This window comes from Seriola aureovittata, chromosome 14, assembly GCF_021018895.1.
Source record: "Seriola aureovittata isolate HTS-2021-v1 ecotype China chromosome 14, ASM2101889v1, whole genome shotgun sequence".
Lineage (NCBI taxonomy): Eukaryota > Metazoa > Chordata > Actinopteri > Carangiformes > Carangidae > Seriola > Seriola aureovittata.
In genome coordinates, this window is record NC_079377.1 from 4,039,503 (window position 1) to 4,063,659 (window position 24,157).

The 24,157-nt window shown below is 39.4% G+C and overlaps 1 protein-coding gene across 3 annotated transcripts in view; it reads left to right on the forward strand.

The window, feature by feature from the left end:
* The first annotated feature begins 3,832 nt into the window (after positions 1–3,832).
* Positions 3,833–24,157, forward strand: part of xpo1b (exportin 1 (CRM1 homolog, yeast) b) — a 29,051-nt gene continuing 8,726 nt past the window's right edge. For 2 of the 3 annotated variants that reach the window (XM_056394869.1, XM_056394870.1), the window contains exons 1-17: positions 3,833–4,210; positions 5,846–5,977; positions 6,266–6,367; positions 10,373–10,445; positions 11,911–11,972; positions 13,655–13,699; positions 16,975–17,156; positions 18,775–18,823; positions 18,934–19,053; positions 19,159–19,287; positions 19,376–19,534; positions 19,658–19,855; positions 21,073–21,211; positions 22,031–22,212; positions 22,911–23,067; positions 23,200–23,363; positions 23,498–23,632. In XM_056394869.1, the coding sequence (XP_056250844.1) occupies positions 5,852–5,977; positions 6,266–6,367; positions 10,373–10,445; positions 11,911–11,972; positions 13,655–13,699; positions 16,975–17,156; positions 18,775–18,823; positions 18,934–19,053; positions 19,159–19,287; positions 19,376–19,534; positions 19,658–19,855; positions 21,073–21,211; positions 22,031–22,212; positions 22,911–23,067; positions 23,200–23,363; positions 23,498–23,632 (2,022 nt within the window). In that variant the 5' untranslated portion in view covers positions 3,833–4,210; positions 5,846–5,851. Of the gene's footprint in view, positions 4,211–5,845; positions 5,978–6,265; positions 6,368–10,372; positions 10,446–11,403; positions 11,453–11,910; positions 11,973–13,654; positions 13,700–16,974; positions 17,157–18,774; positions 18,824–18,933; positions 19,054–19,158; positions 19,288–19,375; positions 19,535–19,657; positions 19,856–21,072; positions 21,212–22,030; positions 22,213–22,910; positions 23,068–23,199; positions 23,364–23,497; positions 23,633–24,157 lie in introns of those variants that run through there. The other variant, XM_056394871.1, reaches the window with a different exon arrangement.

Genomic DNA, 24,157 nt, shown 5'->3' on the forward strand with positions numbered 1-24,157 from the left:
TAAAAAACAACAAGGCGCAAGTAAAATTAATTAAACAAGAACAAAACAATAGATTACAAATAACACATTATGTTGCAGTTTCTAAAGTAAATAAATAAATGACTGACTTTAAAAATTTAAATTTCAATATATCATTTAAACTGAAAACTGTTGGAGTTTAGTAGCCTGTTAGCAGAAGGACTTGGAGTAGCGGTTTGTTCTCCTAAGGGGAAGCTCACTATAGTAACAAACAGGTGACATGGAGCCAGTTGTGGTCCAATCAAAGGAAATATACAATACTTCAGGTAAAACAGGAGCACATATACAAATATGTCCATAATTTTCCAAAAGCTCATTTCTGTTTTTGTTGTTTAATAAACTGAGTGACTTGGGAAGAGGATTCAGCTCTAAGAGGAAAGGTGAAAATTTAGGAGTTTATTTAGCAAATTTTTGTTCGTGAATAAAGAATTTAGCTTAATCAGATATTCAAGAGCGCCATTATATGGATTATCATAGTAAGCCTAACAAGTAATATCTTTAAGGTTAAAGAGTAGGAAGAGTTAGCAGCCTCAAAAAGGTGAGACTCTAGATCTTTCCAAAACTTTTGGGATATTTCACAATAAAGAAAAATAGGTGAGAAACTGTTCCTATATCATGTTAACCATGGTCAAATCTACACACACTCAATAGGTCATTAATAGGTCAGTTTTGTGTGTCTCAGTACAAAAAGTAGTTCAAAGTGAATTCTGTGATATTGTAGATCTGCAGATGTAAAGTCACAAGTATTATGAGTATTATACGAGTTAAAGACAGAAACACGTTTACATTACGAACTCTATCACCTCGCAGATAAGAACTGTAAACTTTGGGTGTCATTCTTGGACATGCAGCGCATATTTCTCATCATTGTTGAGATTGATGATTTTGCTTTGCTTTTACAGCTTTGAAATTTGTTTCATTTACATAAAAACTCAACTATTGTGTTTTACAAGTTAAATTTGTTTAGATTCCATTTTGGCTGGTTTATATCTGAGTTTGTATATTTAAATGTATTATCTTGTAGCTTTCAGAGACATGATGTTCCATTAAATAAATACATGCCTGTCGTTTCCCCAGCAGAGGGCGCCCCATGATCACATATCAGGTGCAGTGATTTCAAACACCCTCTGTTGCAGCAGATGGCGCTGTTATTTGTTTATATAATGTCCTGACAGAAGCATGGACTGGACTGGCAGGATTATCAAAAAGCTGAATTCATTCTGGGTTCATAAATATTATTTCCTGCACTGACTATCTCCACGTTTAAGCACATGAAATGATTTATATTACTTTGAGACATAAATATGATGACAGCTTGACTTTTGCTGTCACATTGTGATTATTGTGTAATATCCCTGAAACCATTCACCAGTTTTCATTTCTCCTTTTCCTGTTATAAGCTTACATGCCAAGGCTAAGCGTTCGGGCAATGGGACAAGAGCAGTGTGAGCCAGCACAACAAATTACAAGTTTTTTTAGTTGATTGCCACATAGAGGTCAGCCCCCTAGTGTGGTGCAATGATAATATATGTAAATGGGCTACCATGCCCCGACCAGACGGAACAAGATTTAACCAGCCTACGCCTGGCTGACTTTGCTTACCTCCAAACTTCACACATGTCTATCAATAAATTCCAGCACTGCACCAGGAGAGACAGAAGCTCAGTTGTGTTGACAGTGCGAGCCTGAAGGCACTTGACTTTTTGTGAGCACAATTACTCTCTGAATGAAATTACAAGACTTTCTACTACAATTTATTTAATGATATCAGACTGGTGTAAACTTTATGGTGTGGCCTATGTTGAGTGAAAGGCATTAGGGAACACTTTTGAAAATATTTTGAAAATCACTTTTCATTAATTGTATGAGTTAAGCCACCTTCTAAATCACTATTACTACAATGCCATTGACTATGCCTGATGCATGTTCAAGTAAATGACTGTGGTCGTGGGTCCACACACACTTACTTGCAGGTTTATGTTTATTTGCACTCATAATATATGGACTAAAAGGGTAGGTACTAAAAATATACTTATCTAGTGGATTACTTATTTTTTTAATTGCATTTTTATTTATCTGCAAATCTTATATCACAGCTGTGAGCACACAGTCCATGGAAATAATAAACCACAACAGTCTAAGTAGCGGTTATGGGACAGAGAGTGTTATATGGACCTATATGAACATTCAATCTAAACAATGTGTGTTTTTGGTTGAACTTCAGACATTGCGTTTTCCAAGACTTACTGTATTCCTAAAAAGTAGGCTGACCTGTTTCGTTTCTTCCTAGGGTGAAGGATTCTAGGAATGTGACAGCATGGAGGGCAAAGCAAATGGCATTCATGAATCAACACATAGATAATGGGCTTTGAAAATCTTGTTTGTTAATAACAAAAGCTCGGACAGAGGCCAACTGTCTGGGGTGTGAGGCTGATCCAAGGACAATGACACCAACAGTGCAAATATACAATAGGTTAGATGACAGATAACTTTCATTTAAGATGGAAAGTCGTATGCTCAAAAAATTATTTTCTATTCAATGAATCTGTTCAAAGTATGATCTTATATTACAATCAGAAATCCACTTACCATGTAATCCATTATGACATGCAAGAACTGACTTATTATAATGCCCCTCTTATAATGACCAATGTACAACTCTGAAATAACACAACTAAGATAATACCAGCTTTTGTTGCTGTTACACGTTTTTAACTGATGCATCTAAAACATGGCATTTGTTTCCCAAACCACAGACAACATGCAATTCAAAAAAAAGAAATGAGATACTGTGCACAAGCAGCTTTTCAGCAGCAAAACTACTTCAAATGACATAAATGACCTGGACATGTTTCTGAGGGTCGCAGGGACATAAAGAAATGAGTGGTAGACAGTGTTGCTGGGTAAGGACTCAAACGCCCTTCGAAAAATCCTCCCTGAATGACTTTACTGGGTTGTGTACTGTCTCCACTACACACCAAATCCAGTATTTTTCCATCAAGTAGCGCGCTGGACCACGTGACCACAGAGAAGAAGAAAAAAACGCTGTCATGTTTGCATCCTCAATTGACAGCAGTGCACACTGTATTTGGCTCTCAATTAGCAAAATGTAGACAGTGACGATACATTTCTTGTCTCTGCTGCTGCTGACACTGTTTATTTAAAACATCCACCGTTCACTTTGATAATGTTGCCCATTCGGGAAACAATTTCTCCTCCAGGTCGTTTTTCTAACCCCGTGCGTTCATGATCATGTAACCACTCCCACTCGTGGCTGGTGGAAAATTACCAGCTTACAAGCAACAGGCAAATGAATGGTACTTGCGGTTTATCACATCATTCTACCTACAAGTGTACCTGCAAGAGACGGCCACTGTCCGTTCAGGATATATAAAACGTTTAAAAGTAGCACAACCTTCACAGGCTCTAAGTGGATAAAATCATTAAAAGGCATTAGTTTTGCACCTCCTGTTCTACGCGCGTGCAGCAGTGCTATATAACATTTGCAAGAATGGCGGTAATGTATAACTTAACCCTCTGGTATAGCAATAAAACAGTGGTCGCTAAGTTATTCGCTAGTCTGATAAGCGGAGTCATGAAGAAGTCCATTCTGCATGGGAGTCTGCCCTCTTTTTCTCTTCGGGCGGAGTAGTCGCGTGGGCGCTTGAGCGAATTGAACTAAACTGACACCTCGATCATCCAATAGGACACCAACTAGGAAGTGTCCGCCAAAGCCGCAGCCAATCACAGCGCCGTGTGGGCGTAACGCCAGTCCAAACTTTACGCGGCGCCATCGGCTGAAAACTAAACCGAGATGGAATCTCCCAGTCTGAACCGGTTTCAACCGGTTGCGAGTTAGTTGCTTGAGAGAGGAGAGGAGGCGCAGGCACACAACCTCCATACCGCCCCGCTGGAAAATTATTAGAGTAACGAATTAATTAGTGAATCAAGGTTTACTTTGTTTCGTAAAATGTATCGGAGTAACATATTGCTGGCTTTGCCGTGATAGTAGTTTTGGAATCCACATCAGTGGTTCTTACCAGCCAGACATCACTCACTACTGGAGCTGGAGATAGTCAACGCTGCAGAAATAGGAAATCTTTTCTAATCAACAGTGATACTGAAGTGCTCACTGTACCTTGTAGTTTCTTTGGCAAACGCCACTCTTTACAGTCAGAGCCTTGGACTTTAGGTAGGTAACTGGGGTGAAGTGCAAACCTGCCATGCTGTGATTAACGTTTCTTGGCTTTACCTGTACAGTGGAAACAAATGCATTGTGGTGTGGATATTAAGTTGTATTAGCATATAGTTTACGTTACCTGTCATAGTGTTCCTGAAAAGACAAGCTAATTCAGAATGCAGTAGCATCAGTGGGATAACCTAATAGCCACCGACTGCCCGCTAGCTAGCATTTATCACTTTATAAGGATTAGCTAACGTTGGCTGTCGGGGAAAGTGCTGTAACTTAACCTAACTAAATGCATAACTAACACAGGCTGCGTCTTGTAAGGTTACGTGTGTCACTGCAGATGAATAAGTAACCAAACGCTGTATGATTAAATCCGTGCCTCTCCCACCACAGCAGCATCACTCGTGTGCGTGATGTGAGCGGATGTCAAGTTGATGTTGCTAGGTGCCTAGCGGTTGCCAGTGTTAACTTTATCTGTGTGCGGTGTAGTGTAAAGCGTCTAAAATGCTATGTTAATCATTTGGACAAACCGTTGCCAGTCTTTCTGGAGAGTAGCCGCAACACAAAGCGCCAACTTCCCTAAACAGTGTTGTTAAATGATACAGTGAGTAAAATTTTAAGCGCCCCTCGTCCCTGGTATCCTTGGTGGGAGTGGTTGTAGTCAGCAGTCAAGGACCACATGTGAACTGTTTGTGCGACACACTGCTAACGGATAGCTAGAAATGTAGCGTAAACGCTAGCTAATGTTAGCATTATGTGTGAAGTACGCTAGTGCCGCATAAACGCTTTTTACATTAGCCTGATCACAGATAATGCTAGTGACTGTCAATATAGCTACAAGCTGCATACATTAGTGAGACTTTTAACCACGGGTGCCTGCTACTTGTGTTGCAGTCACTGTTAGGAGCGTGAACTCCGTCACTTACAGATGTAAACAACGTGACGTCGCTTTGTATATCTGGCACGTGGCTCGGTTAAACTCCTTAATATGGTCGTGGGCAGAAGTGCATGATCAGTAGAACATAGTAGGTATCATGGGCGGCTCGTTTCCAGGTTGATTCTGTTGTTAAGTTGTTTGTTTAACCCAACGACGGGGGATTTAATCGACTTTGGTTTTATGAATGGTGTACTCAACTGTTTACAGATCAATATAAACCTATTTTTTGCAATATAGTGTGGTGTCAGTCTGGTAGAAACCCCCCTATCGCCAAAAAGCTAAGGTTACCTAGGGTTTTGGGAAGTTTTTACAATAAGAGTCTAGTGTTAGAAGTCACTGGGTGAGATTATTAACTTAATTTGTCTTTGCCGCCTGAGCCCCTACTTGCAGATCCTGACTCCTGGGGTAGATCATTGCACTGTGTCAAAAGTTTTCAGCCAAATTGGAGTTCTTCAAAATCAGTCCAACAGAATAATGGAAAAAAAAAAACTTTTCTTTTCTCTGTGTAGTTTCTGAGCAGTGACAGGCTTGTGACACCATGAGTTTAACTTCTTGAAATGATGGCTCACTGGTGGGTCTAGGGGGTGTTTGTTACATGGTCAGCTGTTTGGAATTGTTTCTAAACACACAGTTCACATGACTTTGCCTGTTGAATGTGTTCTGTGCACTCTTGACCCCTCCCTCTGCTGTCCTTGTTGCAGAGCTCTATGCCAGCAGTTATGACAATGTTAGCAGACCATGCAGCACAGCAGCTGCTGGACTTCAACCAGAAACTGGATATCAACCTGCTGGATAATGTGGTGAACTGTCTATATCATGGGGTGGGACCACAGGTATGTTTTAAAGCATAAACAAATGCTTTATAAGCCATTTTTGCCATTAACATTTTTGACAAGGTATGTTTTCCAGTGCTACAAGTTCTCTATAACCCATACCTAACCAAAAATGTAAAAGCTGTAAACCATAAAATGTATCTGTCCAGGATTGACAAATTCACATGGTGGTTATAGCACAGATATGTCTAGAAATTACAGTTACCACAATTTTCTAAAATACAGTTGCACGTTTCTTCATGGCACCTCAGTGTTGAATCTAAATTGTCATTCACAATTCTATTGCAGCAAAGAATGGCGCAAGAAGTGTTGACACACTTAAAAGAGCACCCGGATGCCTGGACAAGAGTGGACACCATCCTTGAGTTCTCCCAGAACATGAACACTAAAGTAAGCTAGCACCAGTCCAGAAAACATCGGTGGAAAGACATGTACTGGTGCTTTGAGGAAGAAGTCTTTGAAAAACAAAACAAAAACAAAACAGACCAAAAAAAACCTTTACAGTAGGTCACAGTGGTTTGCTTACAGCATGCTTTTCATATAAAATATACAATAAGCTGAATCTTTTTTATTGAAAGTAACTTGATGTACTGTAAGTGCACATTGTGGGTGCAGAGGTTGGCTCCCAGCAGAAGTTGGCTATGTAGTCCTGGCAGCATTTGCTCTATGCCCTAACTCTTGAGCTATGCAGGACCTCTGCCCTTCTGATAAAACAAATTCTGTTGGATCTGTACCTACCAGACAAACAATGGACTTTGCCTGTCAACTCCTGGCGGTAATATAATCTAAATACCATATAAGCCCTTTAAGATTCTGCCCTATTGGTTCTGGATGTGAATGAGCTCCTGCTATTTCACTCATCTGTCTCAATCATACTAATCTTATCAGCTGAATTGATGTTAGTACTAGTTTGATGTCTTAGCATGTAGTCAGAACATAAGTACATTTCTGAGTCATAAATAAGATAAAATAATTGTTCAGAATTGTTGCTGCTGCTTCGCTTGTAATTATTCAACAAATGGACAAATACATTTTTTTATGTTTAAACACACACCTGTGCAATGTACATACTTTACTGCACATAAATTAGATTAGACTCAAAGGACTACTCCAACATGTGTTTATATGAATAAACAGGGCTGTAGCTTAAAAACAATGACATCAAGTAGGAACATAAAGTAGGTTACCCAAGTCCCCTAACTATTTAGATATATGGGGGTATTTGCATGGCCTGGTGTCAGTTGCATGTGCAGGCTGGGATTGTAGCTCTTCTTTGATTAAGATTTGGTGCATCAGTTTTGCAAGAGATAGTGAGCTAATAAGCACAATCACAGTAAACAGCTTGCATACAGAGCTGCCTATTGATAAATCATTAACATCCATTGCTCATTCCGTCTGTTATTTGAAGTTGTCAGATTAGGGTCCTGCCCCCTACAGCATGCCCATTGATAACTGTACATTGTGCCCCTCCTGTGCTGTGATACAGCTGATAAAGCAAACTGTGAACCCAGTGGTTCAGTCTTCAGAAGCAACCAGATTCACTATTGCATCAAACAAAATTGACTGTGATATTTAAAGTAATAAGGCCTAATCCATTGTCCATGGAAAATGAATATATGAGTATGAAGTAATTAAAGAGCCACGCAGCCACGACTTCCTCAAAGTAATGGTGATATTTGTCTTTTTCTGTTTTGCTTGCCTGTAAGATTGCTTTTAACACTGACGTTCATTACTAATGTCTCAGTTGATGTATCAACCGTATTTTTTTTCTAGTTTTTAAATTTGTAATTTGCCAAAAAATTGGGGCATTAGAGGAAAAGAGGAAACAAAAGGTAAACACCTCTTGAATTCTGCATTTATCTTGTTTCATTACTTTAAAAAGTGCATAATTTCAAAGCACTTTGAATATTTGGCTTTTTTCTTAGTAACTACAGTAATTATAATATTTGAAAAAAATGTAATGAATTCAAGCTGTGACTATTTGATATTAATCACAATGTTCCATTATGTTTATGGCTTGTAATAGGAAGAAAAGGGGTGTGTCATCCTGTGCATCATGACACAGCTAGGCTTTGACGGCAGGCCTCCACAAGGTCTACCCTTTTTAAATTCCCTTTGACTGAATTCTGTTCATCCGTTTCTATTGCATCTGTTTCATTGGACAGAGGGAGGGTGTAGGCTGCAGTCAGTAGGATCCATTGTAGAGAGAAAATCTATTTGGTGACTTAATTTCACCTGTAGGGATCATGGCTCTGTTCCCGCCCCACCCTCCTCTCCTTTTACAGCGCATCCTCTTCCTCCTCTCCCCTTCGTCTCTCTCAGTTCTTCAGCCAAGACCGTTTTTAATGATGTGCTTTTGCCAGCTAAAAAGTTGCAAAGCATCTAGCAGGTTTCCTGCTGATAATTTCTCCTGCCTTACCTCTTGTGGTGGTTTGTGCAAAGTGTGTGGCAGTTAAAGGTGAAACTAAACATGCCCCCAAATGTGTGCAGCACTCCAAGTGACACCTGTCAGTGGTGTACAGTCAGTGTACCTGTAAGGAGATTGCACCTTTAATCTTCCAGCATCCATTGTCTGTTGCACATTGTTAATCCTGCTTGAATAACATCCTAACTACATGCCATTCATTATTTTTTTAGACTCATTGTACTCTTGAATTGATGATCCCTACAGTTGAAACAGTCAGTTGAAATAACATTAGATCAAAAACTAACTTGTAATTAAAATGTTTTTTTTTAATTGTTTTTCTTCATGCTTCACTATTAAGCAATCAGAGATTAATACAGGGCATAACCTGTGGTTGGTCTTGCTGTTCCTTATGACACACCAGTTAAAGGGATCTGATTTAGACTTACCTTAGACTAATGTGTATATTAATGTTAGGAAAATCGACTCACATGGTTTAGGGTTGGGTAGCAATCCTGGTTTCCCGGTTTCCTGGTTTGGATTCTGGTTGTCGATTCTGGTTTTTGTTACGTGCTCGTTCAGATTCTATGCATGCTATTTGAGTAATCAAAGACACCAAATTATGAAGTCAAAAACCACCTTGATTTTGAGCAGAGCATATTTTGGGCTGCCATAAAAAAGGAAGGAAAAACATGATAAATATTGATATTATGAAAATATGCCCATTTTATAATTGGCTGTATTTAATTTGGACACTAGCATTAGATTCTGGGGCATCACAACTACAACTGGGGATGATGAAAATGCTGTGTTCTTGGTGGGTGTTCAGACCAAAAACAGCACTGTGTTTAAAAAATGCAAAGCTGCATCAATGGTTGAGGGTGTGTTGCTTCAGGTAAAGGTAAAGTACAATCCAGGAAGTCCAGTTTGAGTAATAGATCTGTGAATCTGAAAGCTGCACAGTGCTTCATGATATTTAGAGGGAAGATTTGTCACATTGACAATCATTTTATTTTTCGTAGCCATGATCTTTAGAAACAAAATGTTCATTACGCAGCATAATCTACAAGGAATGTGTATTTGCACATATTTGATTGACCGGATAATGTCAGGTTGCATTGCAGTTAAAGTTGAACCAGGTTCATCTTTTTTGTGGGATGACACTGCACTGGCACCCTAGATGCATCAATAAAATAGTTCCATTCAAATGAATGCATGGGGTGCATTTTTTCACACACCCAACTTTTTGATGTAAAGCCTTCTGAACGCAGCCTTAAAGCCATGCTGAAATACTTTGGCACAATTCACAGATCTTCTACCCTGCATTTACTTATTTGAGTTCTGATTACATTTCACTGTATCACTACTGCCTGTTTTGAAAACTTCAGTCTGTCTGTTTTAAGCACTTTACCTGTGTCTGAGCAACTGGTGAGGTAGATTGAAGTACAGAAGGTTCATACTTTGCTTGCAGGAGTTGTTGAGCAAAATCAGAGAGCAGGTTTCTTAACAAATTCCCAGTTCTTATATACTGGCACCGGTCTCAATTCAAAACCAGTTATTGATGCCCAACCCTACAAAGGTTCTGTAGTCTCTGTAAAAGAACATTTAACTTAGACCTTGTTATGTCTTCAAGACTATTACAGTCAACCTCGGAGCAATCAGAGCCAAAGCTGCTTAATGAATTGTTGTATTTTTCTGCTGTGTTTTGCTGTCTGGTGTGATGCTGGGAGAAACAGCAGGACTTCTGCAGTGTTCCAGCTTAATGCTGCTTGCATAGATATAAAAAAACAAACTACAAGTGAATGTTCTGCACACCACAAAATCTGCATGAAAGATGTGGTTCAGTCCAATCCAATTTTTTAGAAATGCAAGTTATTACAGGCTGGTCCACTTCATACTGTTTTTGGTTTGTATAAAAATTACACAATGTTTGTTATTGACTGTTATCCTAAAGCTTTATGCTAATGCTCCTCCCTCCTTGCGTGTTACAGTACTATGCTCTTCAGATTCTGGAAACGGTTATCAAAACAAGATGGAAGATTCTTCCCAGGAATCAGTGTGAAGGTAAAACTTTACTTTGTGGTATAATACACAGAATAGTTGGATTCTGTCAGTGTTAGTGCCTTTTTAAATGTCGTGACGTGCTGTTGCCAAGTTGAGGAGTATTCCCCGTTAAGCATGCTGGTGTGTTTTCTGCTCGACTGGCTTGCACTGGCCGCTGCAAAATGGTTGGATTCTGCACTGTAGCAGTTGTTTCAGAGAGAGGGGCATATTTAAAGAAGTAGGGAAACTTAAGTTGGAGTTATTAGTCCACTTGCTTACATTGCCTTAAAATATTAAAGCCCCCTTTTGTTGTTTTTTTATGCGACAGTGTCCTTCTGAATAATCTCATGGCATATGTTTTTGTTTGTAATAAAATAAGATATTCCCAGTGTTGCTTTAAGCCCATTAAGCCCCCATATGGCAGAGAGGGATGGGTTACTGGCAGCATTAATGTCTACTGCAATGTTTTTCTTGACACTATCTTTAACAGTCAGAACTTTTCACACTCAACACATGGGACTTTAATTACTTTGTTAGACCAGACCTTCCAGACCTTCGTTAATCATTATATGAACATTATGTAAAGTTGTTTACAATATAAATTCTACTTTTTTTTAGACCTTGGATAATTGGTAAAAGCATCAGGGTGTTGCAGGTGAATTTTCAGACATTGATTGTTGCCTAATTGCCAATTGTACTTCAGCTCATCTCAACATTTTAAAACTAAATTTATTGTCCCTTATTACCACCTACTGCTGAAGGCATTTTTGATTATAGATTTTTTTCTAAATCTGAAAACAGAGTGGGATAAAAAAAAAAATTGTCTAAAAGGATTTTGGTTTGAGCAAAAAAAAATGATTATGAAATAAATTTAACAATCATGTGCAAATCAGTTGATTCTGCCTCCCTCTATTCTTTTATAATTTTGCTCAAAATTCATTTTTCCATTGACCTAAGACTTCCCTACTTCTGACCGTAGATGCCTGAATTTTGTTCAAGTGGCAAACCCAGTGCAGGGCGACCGGCAAGTATGTCTTTTCCCCCCTTGTGCCAGAGTATTGCCTTGTTTTCGGCTCCGCTCACTACACCCCAGCACATCATTTTCAGACTTGAGTTCAGCTACAGTCTAGAAACAAATGCGAGGGAGCTGAAAACACAGTTTTTTAAAAAGATGCTCTGCTCACACTGACGATCTTGACTGTCTGTGAAAACACCTGGTGACATGTAGCTTCCACTGAACTGACCAAAATCTTTGCCCAGTAGAGGTTCAGTGGCAGTTGCAGCCCATATCCATGTATTTACAAACTGGCTTTGCAAGAGTAAGCAAATGGAGGACCACACCTTCAGCTAGTTAAGAGCCAGCAGACAATGTTAGGGTAACAGAGAAACATGCTCCAGGCAGCTCGACATGTCAGGATATGTTTAGATTTACACGTTATCTGTGCATGCTAACTGTGTTCTTCTGATATCTTTGTGTATTTGCCAGGTATAAAAAAGTATGTTGTTGGTCTCATTATCAAGACTTCATCAGATGCATCAAATGTGGAGGTAAGTTAACTTGGAATGTAATTTAAGTTACATTTTGGGGTACTTGAATGGGTGCATTAGTAAAGACTTAAATAATTCTGATGAAACATTGTGTTTCTTTTCTAAAATTGGACCGACAAAAAATAGCATATCTGTTTCAATGTCACTAAAATGAATTGGACCAACTTGTTTCTGTGTTCATGTTACATCAGGTAAACAGTCAGTTCTCCTAGCCTGTGTCAAGATAGCAATTAGTAATGCTGGTAACCACAGTGCTGTGTAATTCAGACAAATGATGGTGACTCCAGCAGCAGTCTCCTCAGCCAACTCGATCACTCAAACAATCAGAGGCTAGAATTGTTAAAAAGATACCCAGAGTCGAATCAGCTCCAGGGAAAATACAAACTGTGGCAGGGTTTAAAATGTAACGAATCACATTTTTTTTGGCGATATGTATCGCTGATGTATTAGCAGCCCACCTGAAAAAATGCATCACTCACAGAAGAGAGGCAGCAAGTAAACAAACACAGGTGTCCAGAGTGATTCAGCACTGAAATTAAATAAATTGAAATTCAGATGTGTTGGTGATCACAGCAGGTGTGTGTGTGTGTGTGTGTGTCTGTGTCTGTCTGTGTGTGTGTGTCTGTGTGTGTGTGTGTGTCTGTGTCTGTCTGTCTGTCTGTGTGTGTGTATGTTAGTTACAATGAAGCTATATTTTCCCTTTAGTACCTAATATTAGCTGAAAGCAAATATAACAACTAAAAGCATTTGTAATTGATTGACAGTAAAAAAAACAAAATAAAAGCAAAACTAAATAACAAAAAATGAATATAATTTCCAGAAATAAAACATAAAATGAAATTTTAAATGTATCATGAAAACTAAAGTACAATTGAAATCAGAAATGAGATACACAGTGGCCTCTGTTTGTTACCAGTTAAATGTCATGAGGCAAACATTTTGGTTAGCTGGGGATAAGAGTCAGATCTGGTGAAGGGAACATTTAAAAATGACAGCGTGCTAGTGCCAGCTAAATGAAAATGCTCTATCTCTACTGATTAACCACCACTTGGCTGTTAGTCTTTAACTTCATGCTGAGAAAGCAGCTTTGCAGACATGTTTCTGGTGTATGCGTCTTTCTCAAGCATGTAACTACACATTAAACCATAACTGCACAGACTTTTCCAGGGTTATTGACTGTAGATTTTTGACAGCTGACCAGGTTCAAGCTGAAATTTAACATTCATGTGCAAAGATTCTATAAATGGTTTGTTATTCAAAAGAGCTTCATCTATTCAGAAATAATGTCATTCAGCTTGAAAAACCATCATTTCCTGCAGCGAGATAGAAAGTATTAGATTAACTTAATCATTTACTTTACTGAAGGCTATAATTTTAGGATAAATTGGATTTATTTTCAAATTTAATTTACCAGTCTTAAAGCTTCTCTTGCAAACACAAAAAGTAACACCATGGATCTGAATATTTAACTTTCAATTAAGTTGAAGTCCTTTTTGATCATACCACCTGTAATTGTCTTAGTGTTTGATTTTTTTTTAACCTGAGTTTGTTATTTATGTTATATTACATGTCAGTATGGTTTGTCGTGTTCCAAATTAATGAGGAAATGACAGGAGACTTGTGTTGTGACACTGTGACGGTGTCACTTACATTCATTTATCTCCTTTATTTCTACTGTTTAGAAAGAAAAGGTCTACATTGGGAAGCTGAACATGATCCTTGTTCAGGTAAGTTGTCAACACAAATGACAAGTCAAAAAATCTCTGAACAAATTAACTGTTTTCAAAACTAGAACCTTATATCAGCTGTTTTTATTGCTCAACCCCCTGTTGCTATTAACCTTTTAGGCTGTGGAAAGTGTAAACTCTGACATCTGAGACTTGAGAATAACAAACTTTTTAAGTCTCGTTATTAGGCAAAGGACTTAATATGTACCACTATAGTTTCAGGCAGGTTTTCAGCTGTATTTCGACTTTTAGAGTGAAGTTCAAAATTAAAGTGTTTTTGCTTTTTGTATGGACACTTCAAATCAGTTTGTTTTATTTTATTTTTAATTTTTTTTAATTGATCAGGAGTGTTTATATGATGCCAAACCATTATTGTGCTCTGTTCAAACACTGCAGTGTTTTTCTAACACCAGAGTGTTGCATGTGAGTGAGTTGTGGAGAGGCACAGAGAAGTGGCAGTGACAGACAGAGAATATGTCGTACAGGGAACTCAGCTACAGCTGCTCATCCTGCTCATGCTACACAATTGACAGCCCCCAACACTGGAAGACTGCTGACCACACTATTTGATAGGGCGCACTGTATACAAGAACAAATTGCATTAAACAAAACACACCTTATGGCCAGGTGGTTCCTGCTAGAAATTCCCATGTCCAGGTGTTTGGCTTTTTTGAAAAACAGTCTCTAAATCTAGCGACAAATGAGCTAAAATGTCAACACTGCAGCTGTAAACGCCTAGATAGATAGAAACAGTTTGTGCCAGTTCATTTGAAAGAGCAACAGCCAATGAGAAAACAACCAATGGTGTAACTTCATGTAACGTCATGTGGCATTCGGGTGACCAATGGTGTAACTGGATCACTCAACTCTATCACTCACCCAGTCAGTCACGGACATTTGAGTTCACAGGACTGGCCCTGCTGCTGAGGTCCAGCCAAACATGAGCTGCCAGAAGGAGGAGGTCAAATAAACTGCCTCCCCGTTGGGAGAGAGAACCACAGGAGATAACAGATCTGAACTTCTCAGAATAAAGACGTAGAACACGTCACGGGTCTCGGTGAAGCCTTAAGCCAGTGAAGCAAAGTTGTGGTGGTTCCCAACTGTTGCAGCTGGAGCGGAGCAACTGCAGTGCCTGACTCTGAAAACAGCAGCCGCCTTGCTCCTGCGAGGTTTTAGTGTCATGTCATGGTGATGTTCTGCAAATTTCTCACCAGTATGCATTGTTTAAAGTCCAGTATGGATTATGTTAAGTCAATGCAGCAGAGCGCTGTATGAGGATGGACTGCGAGAGAGAGGAGGGAGGGAAAAGGTTAAAAAAAATAGAGAGAGGACAAGAAGGGGAAGGTAGGACAGAGGGCAGAGTGATTATGGACGTATTTAGGCTCCAGTTCGGCTTTAAGATCCTCTTTTGAAACATCCACCTTTTTAACTGTATTGTTCCTCAGAAAATAAATCCAGCTATGCAGCCGTTCACCGTTTTATCTTTGTACAGGTGCTTCTCTTTAATACTTTTATCACTACAAATCAGTCCACACAAGCAGCCTGCATTTAATATTCCCTCACTCAAAACAGAGTTAATTGTATATTCTCATACTCTTTCTGTCCAGATCTCTGCCTCTCTCCATTAGTCACTACTACACACAAACAAACACACACACACACACACACACACACACCAACATGCAGATGGCTGGCTAAATACCACATGCCCCTCTGTGAGTGTGTGTCTGCTCAAGTTTTTTTTTTTATTCACATGCCTGTGGCTCATACATTTTAGTTGTATCTATTCAGTAAATACTACTAAACAGCCATTTACTTTGTGAATGATAGTTGATGCTTAAAAGAATAAAGATATTTTTGTTTTCTAAACATTTGACCTTTTTTTCTGTTTTTACCCATTTATTAATGAAAGTGGGAAAGCAATTAAATCAATTAATTATTATAGTAGATGAAGCTCTCTGTCTCAAAATTACAGGTGTAAATGTAAACGAAGAACACCAACACTTATATCTTATATCTTTGTATTAGCAGTTGTGAATGTCATTGTGTTGTGTGGATTATTGACTATAGAAATAGTGAGGAAAGGGGATTAACAGGTAACCACATTCACAACCTCTAAATGTTAGACGGTTAAGCACATCTGAATGTGAAACGCAGCACTAGATTCATATAAAAAGAGAAAGATATGTAAACTGTCGTTATGTAAACAGCGTTTCAGGATAATTGTGTGGCTTCGGGCACCAAGCTGCAGCCTCGTTGCTCCATACAGCTTTTGTAGTGATACTTTTTTACCTGAAGATGTCGCTCTTAATTAGTCTATCTGGCTGTAAAACTGCCAGCGTTTTAAGTTCCTGATTTCTTATTAAAATTGCGTATTCAACCTGTTCCCAGTCAAAGCAGCCAATGTGTAAAAAGTGCGGCTGTTGACTCATGATTGAAAAGAGGATCATCTTGAGGGAGATCAAGCAGCAGGAGAAGCAGCGTATGGAAACACTAGGATATAAGACCTCCAGTCATCACTGATGTAGCAGCAAAGTGGTTATCAACAATGACGCACAATATAAGTACTCAACAACCTATTATATAACAAACAGTGTCAGTGATAATTGTAGCCTTACTCCAGGAAAGTGCTGAATCCTGCTCAGCTGTAGAAATGAGCTGTTCTCTGCCCAGTGCTGTCTGATCAACAAATTCATCCAGACCACTTCAGGACTGTTGTGAGACGTTGAGACACATCGTGTGTGTGTGTGTGTGTGTGTGTGTGTGTGTGTGTGTGTGTGTGTGTGTGTGTGTGTGTGTGTGTGTGTGTGTATTTGTGTATTTGTGTATTTGTGTATTTGTGTGAGGGAGAGAGCTATTGGCTCACAGGTTACACGAGTGTCTTGGCATTAATGTCAGTGAGAGTGAGTCACTGCTTGCGTCAGCTGAGCTAACATTGTTTTGGCCTTGAGGGACCAGAGCTCCAGATTCCACACTCATCCTCAGGAGGCTGTGTTTAAAATGTTTGTGTCTATGTGTATTTGTACTAGTGCGACTTTTGTGCTAGTACTACCACTAATGTCATACACACACTTTGTGCTTCTGTTTATTTACTGCTCTATGCTGGTAGTAAGTTCTTCTACTAAACAGGGGCACACGCTCGACTGGAGATTGACAGAAGTTGTTATTTTTAGTCACAGATTCATCCCCTCAGTTTTTAATTTTCAGAACTCAGCAGAAAAATGTCACTGAACCATGTAACACTGATACATGTGTGTGTTCCCCTGTGTGTGCAGATCCTGAAGCAGGAGTGGCCCAAACACTGGCCCACCTTCATCAGTGACATTGTGGGGGCAAGTCGTACCAGTGAGAGCCTTTGTCAAAACAACATGGTCATTCTGAAGCTGCTCAGTGAGGAGGTCTTTGACTTCTCCAGTGGCCAGATGACCCAAGTCAAAGCCAAGCACCTAAAAGACAGGTCAGCATGCTACGACTTATTGTACTAAAGCCTAGGAAGCAAAGTCACCGTCATTTTAGCAAGGAATTAGTTTTGTTAATTATGTTGGAAAACCTATAAATCGCTTTTATCACTATCCCAATCAACAATGAAAACCTACAGGGTGTGTAATATCTCTTTAAAGTCAGATTTCTAAATATTTTACTTGATTACAGTATTTGTAAAACGTGTCATTGAGACAACAGAGTGTGACCAAATTTAAAGAGTCTACCTTCTTCCAGCTGTTTCAGAGCATCACAAAACTGATCTCTGTGTGTGGCTTTTGTAAATACGAGTTGCCTTTGCCATGCACTGAACATTTGCCTCTTGCAATTGATAGCTTTATGACCACAAAACTACATTTGACAATCAATCAGTATTACTATAAGTAATGTTTAATCAGTTTGCAATTTCAATGTTGCCTTAATTACCAGCATGCAAGCACAGTATAAATGAGTTCTTCAGGTGGTCAGCTGGTCTGCACAGCACAGGAAACTTTGATATTTACAGTTTGAGACAGGATGCCAAAGATGAATAAGCTTTATTTGCTTCATATCCAAGGACAAATGACTCCTGTCACAACTGCACAATTGACTGTTGTTATTTTTCATTACACCATCCTTTTACTCGGGTGTGTCCACAGATTATTTTTGCTCCTTTCTAATTCAGATGTTCCTAGAGATCAGAAGCAGAATCAGGTTTATTCCCAAGTAGGTTTTCACATATGAGCAGTTTGCCTTGTTTTGGTTCATAACAATGGTTAACATAGTAGGAAGAAAAATAGAAAGAAAGATAAAGCAAAAGCCGGGACTGCAGGTCAGGTAGCTTAAATATAAATAGAATTGATTTTTTTCAGTAAAATATTTACAATAGAAATGTGAAAGAATATTTATAAAAATAATACACATACATTATGTACAAGATGTTGATTGGGGTTAAAGTCTTGTGACTGAGGGGAAAAGCTCACAACTTAACTTTAATTGATTTTCAGTGCATGTTTAAGGATATTAATGAGCCGGAAAAGACTCTTCACCTACATTTGATGGCAGATCTCTGCAGACTGTAGTGTAATCTGTCTCTGGTCTCAATGCAGCCATGCACTCCAGCACAAGTGAAACATCCTCACACCTTCAAACCACTAAATTTAACTAAATGTTTTATGCATTGTTGCCTTCAGCTCTTGTGTGTCACAAAAGCTTTCAAGTTAGACCTGCAGTTTTCACTTACCCGTGAAGACTTTCCTCTGTTTTAATATAGAAGTGGCTTCTAACAGGAAATATTATTTATTACACTACTAATAAATAAAACTAAAAGATCAGCGGTAATTCCTCATGTAAACTGTCAGCTAATTAATGAATGATTGTTTAGATGGTAAACCAGTGAGAAAAGTGATCAAAAGAAATGCATCATGATCTGTTGGACTCAGCTCAGCAGATGACAGCCATTCATATTAAATATCAAGATGAAGTTAGTTTAAACCTTTACGTTTTAATGTCAGGAGGATCTATTGACAGAGAGATCGTCTCTTTCAAAGGAAGATTGTCTGTCAGATGTTAATGTTCTTTAGAAGTTGTTTAACATGTTCCTTTGTCTCTCTCAGCATGTGCAATGAATTCTCCCAGATATTCCAGCTGTGCCAGTTTGTTATGGTATGAACCTTCATCTCTTACTTTTTAACATTGTTTTACAATATTTTAATTCCTGCTAAAGTCCAGTGCTTAGTCTTCATCTGTTTTTCATCCCATTGGTTGCACCTTAGGAAAATTCCCAGAATGCTCCCCTGGTCCACGCCACTTTGGAGACCCTCCTACGTTTTCTCAACTGGATTCCTCTGGGCTACATCTTTGAAACCAAACTGATCAGCACATTAGTGTATAAGGTGTGAACACACCGACACACACAATATCATATAGCAATTATTTGCAAAAGAGACACAAATTTTTTAATGGTTTTTAACTTGTTTCAACATTTCAATTGTTTTCAGTTCTTGAACGTGCCCATGTTTCGCAACGTGACACTGAAGTGCTTGACAGAGATTGCCGGTGTCAGCGTCAGTCAGTATGAGGAGCAGTTTGTCACACTCTTCACACTGACCATGTGTCAGCTCAAACAGGTGAGCTAAATAACAGATAAAACGACACTGACATTTCCCTCTGTCTCAGACGCTGAGAAGAGTTTTAATCTGAACCACGTCTGTTTAGATGCTGCCTCTGAACACCAACATCCGGCTGGCGTATGCCAACGGGAAAGATGACGAGCAGAACTTCATCCAGAACCTCAGTCTGTTCCTCTGTACCTTCCTGAAGGAGCACGGGCAGCTAATTGAGAAGCGGCTCAACCTCAGAGAAACGTTAATGGAGGTAAGAGAGAACACTGTCAGCCACAGGAAAAAATGGGAATATAAAACTATAAAAATAATCTATTAAACCAAAACCGTCTCATGTGAACAACAACATTCATGGTCTTATTGTTCCCTCTTTCAGGCCCTCCACTACATGCTGCTGGTGTCGGAGGTGGAGGAGACTGAGATCTTTAAAATTTGTCTGGAGTATTGGAACCACTTGGCTGCTGAGCTCTACAGAGAGAGTCCCTTCTCCACATCCACGTCCCCTCTGCTCTCCGGCAACCAGCACTTTGATGTGCCACCACGCAGACAGCTCTATCTGCCTGTGCTCTCCAAGGTACTGCAGACAGCCACACACACTGCTTTACTAAAGAATTAACTCATATATAGCTTTGATTGTCCTCTTTTTCCACATGGTGGCATTATACACATATGACAAATTAATGTTTTTTTTTTTTTTATTTAGCTCCCCATTAGCTTTTGCAGCAGCTATTCTTTCTGTACAGTTTTGATGACAATACAAACATACATTCACTTCATCACAACACAGTACTCATCTCAACACAACAATACACATAACACAACACATAATAATGCACATGACAATAAAAACTGACTCAATTTAAATAACAAACACAAAGAAAAGGAACAAGCTCCGACTGAATCTATCATTATCTAACAGATAATGATAGATTCATATTCATATCATCATTCATATCATCCTACTAAATTGTATGCTCATGGAACTATAACAAACATATGCTCATTAATTACAAACATTTCTTTTTAGGTAATGTTCCTTTAGTGTTTTTTTTTTTTTTTCAACCATGCATATGATTGTGTTGTATAATATGATTTGGGAGTGAATTCCATTCCTGCGCTGTGCTGTATGTTATTTTTCACCGAATAGATGTGGTTTTAGATTTTGACAAAGTAAATCAACAACAATACAGTAACATGCCTTGTTCAATAATTATGTTTACTTGTACTAAAGGATAGTTTTTCATAAAAAATAAATGGAGTCCTTGTTGTTGTGACATTCCTAATGAAAACCATGAATGAATGCAGCAATTCATGCAGTTTGCTGACATTTATTCTCAAACCACAAGAAAGGAGCTACACTTGCTGTATTTGTTGGGACGTCAGCATCGTGGCCATCGGCTAACAAATTCAGTGGTTCCAGTCTATGGACCCTGCAGAGTCTTGATTATCAGTCATACTAGAATCAGTTGGCGCTGGTCACACAACAGGTGGCTGCTGAACTGCTGCCAAAAGAGTTGCAAGTTACAATGTCGCTGAAAATCAGCAGCCAGTGAAGCTAAATGACAACAGATTTTTTTCCCTCTTTGATAATATTTTACATTGCACAACATAGTGTGTGAATACAGCCCTGAGACAAACACTTGAATGTATATGATCCTTTGACATTCATGCCCACACATACTACACTGCGACATGTTTGAAATGTGTGCGTGCGTGTGCACAAGTGTCAGATAAGTGAGGCAGTTCTTCATCGCGTGTACGTGCTGACATGTTTTTTATCTCTGGTGACAGGTGCGTCTGCTGATGGTAAGTCGGATGGCCAAGCCCGAGGAGGTACTGGTGGTGGAGAATGACCAGGGGGAGGTGGTCAGAGAGTTCATGAAGGACACAGATTCCATCAACCTCTACAAGAACATGAGGGAAACTCTTGGTACGGCTCAGTAATGAGAGCATCAAAGTTCACACTCACTGTCATTATCTTTAATGTACTTTTTCTTGCTTTTAAATATGCAGTATTTAATTGATCATAGCCATATGATTTTTGCACAGCTTTAATTTATGCATCCATCCAATAACTTCCTCTTTGAGATGCAGCTGCATAAATACTCACTGGTCACATCAGCCCTCCAAAAGACAAAGTGAATTTTACCCAGGACTGCTGCAATATTCAAATACTGTAGGATAATCAGCACAGTGGCTCAGTGGTTAGTACTGCCGGCTAGCTGGGACCTTTGGATGTTTTTCCCCATGTCTGGTTTTCTTCCACAGTCCAAAGACGTCCAGGTTAGACTGATTGCAAACTCCTGCTGGGTTAGACTGCGGGAGTTTGCCTTGTTATCCAGAAGACGATAAGCTGTTTTAAAAAAAAAAAAAAAGTATGGGGGTAGGGAAAGTTGTGGCTTTTATACTTGTGCTCTGTCTCCTATTGGCTGCTTGTAACATTGACAAAATGTAAAAATGTAATAGTAGTGATTAGGGCTAAACAATACGCAGTACGACCAAGTGCAATATTCAAATAACAGGAGCTGCTGCTTTTAAAAGTGTGTCACAACAGACCAAAAATTAAGCATTGTGGTGCTACAGAGATGCCCCTGAGCTACAATTCATATTCTCCAGATGTAAAGGAACATGTTTGTTTGGTACATTCCCCAACAAAAATCACATCAGCACAATTTAAGTGCAATTGAAGTTTTTTGTTTCCCAGCCATCGAACACTGACTGATGCTGAAACTGCTCTGTCATCCTGTAGTGTACCTCACTCACTTGGACTACGCAGACACAGAACGCATAATGACAGAGAAGCTTCACAACCAGGTGAACGGTACTGAATGGTCCTGGAAGAACCTCAACACATTGTGCTGGGCCATTGGATCCATCAGCGGAGCAATGCACGAGGAGGACGAGAAGAGGTTCCTGGTCACTGTCATCAAGGTATAAAAAAGCACGGAGCACTTCACTTTTGTTATTATGATTATGGATTTGAGTCTGATGTAGTTTAGTGTGATTCACTGGATGTAGGCTGTAGCTATACACCTGCCACTGGGAGCATATTTCAGGCAGCAAACCCCTCCCTTTCCGCTTCCCATGCCTGTTACCCTTTTTCAAAATCCTCCTCTCTAAGTAAAACAACAACAACCTCCGAGCCAGCAACCTACACGCTGAGAATGACAAGTTTTGATGGTAGATTTGGTTCGCAAAATCACACAGTCGAAATGCGTGTTTCCTGTTTTCTGAGCCATTTTCTTTGCAGGGAATTAGCCTTATACTGACTGTGCACTGGCCTCCCCACATGCAAATGTTCCACCAAAATATGTTCCTCTCCGACACTATTTTACAGGTACACTGTCGCGGCATCCTTTGCTCATCTCCGCCCATACGATTGTGACTGGTTTAAAGAAATGCAAAAAAGGCAAAGTGTTTTGTCTCAAATAGCAGAATGATAATTGTTGTAGCCGGACCATTCTCCCACACTGACATAGCTCTGTGGAAATAGGTCTGGATATGCGAGATATTAAATCCACAACAGTAAAATGTGCAAAAAGTGAATGGGGTCTGAATAATTTCTGAAAACTGAATACTGTGTGTAAGTTGTTTGTTTTTGAAGCTGAATAACCTTCTGACTGTCTCAGGATCTGCTGGGTCTGTGTGAGCAGAAGAGAGGGAAGGACAACAAGGCCATCATAGCCTCCAACATCATGTATATTGTTGGCCAATATCCACGTTTTCTCAGAGCCCACTGGAAGTTCCTCAAAACTGTGGTCAACAAGCTCTTCGAGTTCATGCACGGTGAGAAATTCTTTTCTTTAAACCTCCATGCACAAAACTTAGATGCTGACATGAATCAGTTTGAAATGGCAGAATCTATAAATATGATATTTTGAAACCTTTATATCATCCTCCATGTCTCTTCTCCATCAGAGACCCATGATGGAGTTCAGGATATGGCCTGTGACACATTCATTAAGATCGCCCAGAAGTGCCGGCGCCACTTCATCCAGGTGCAGGTGGGGGAGGTGATGCCCTTCATCGATGAGATCCTCAACAACATTAACACCATCATCTGTGACCTCCAACCACAACAGGTCAGCACAGTGACACACATGGTCATTTTCCTCATGTAGAGTTTATCATGCTTAGTCTGAGCACGAAAAAGAACTTTCTCACACTTGCCTGTTCTTAGGTTTGCAGGCTGACATGTTTTCTTGTTTGTGTCCAGGTGCACACGTTCTATGAGGCAGTAGGTTATATGATTGGAGCCCAGACAGATCAGGCTGTTCAGGAGCACCTCATAGAGAAATACATGCTGCTGCCTAATCAAGTGTGGGACAGCATCATCCAGCAGGCCACCAAGGTAAGAGACAAGTCCACTATTACCAAAAATGTTCTGATACCATACTCTCCTTCACAAAAAAGATTCTGATACCTGACCTTGTGTACCGGCTGATACCGAGTACTGATGATGATGTGATATGATTGTGTGTCATCACTCAGAATTAAAGCCTTGCATACTGCACACGTTCCGTTTTTACTGGTGGGACTTTCATGTTGCCAAATTGTTGACATGTTGCTAACAGCTGTCGATACACTATGTACACGAAATCAATTCTTCTTCGCCAATCTAAAACAGTAGTTACCAGTGGCTGCACAGAGCAACTTCCTGTGTAAGCAACTGTTTTAGAGCAGCGAAGAAGGATTGGTGCCTAGACTTGCATACTCGCTGATACCCGATAATAGGGTTGTGCAGATGGACGAAGATCTCTGTGATCACCAATAGCTCAAGCCTTTGCCAATGTCAAGACAATATTTGGCTTGTTTTCCCATTGATGTATTAACTTACTATCATTGTTTGAAGTATTAAATTAATATTAAAGTTAAT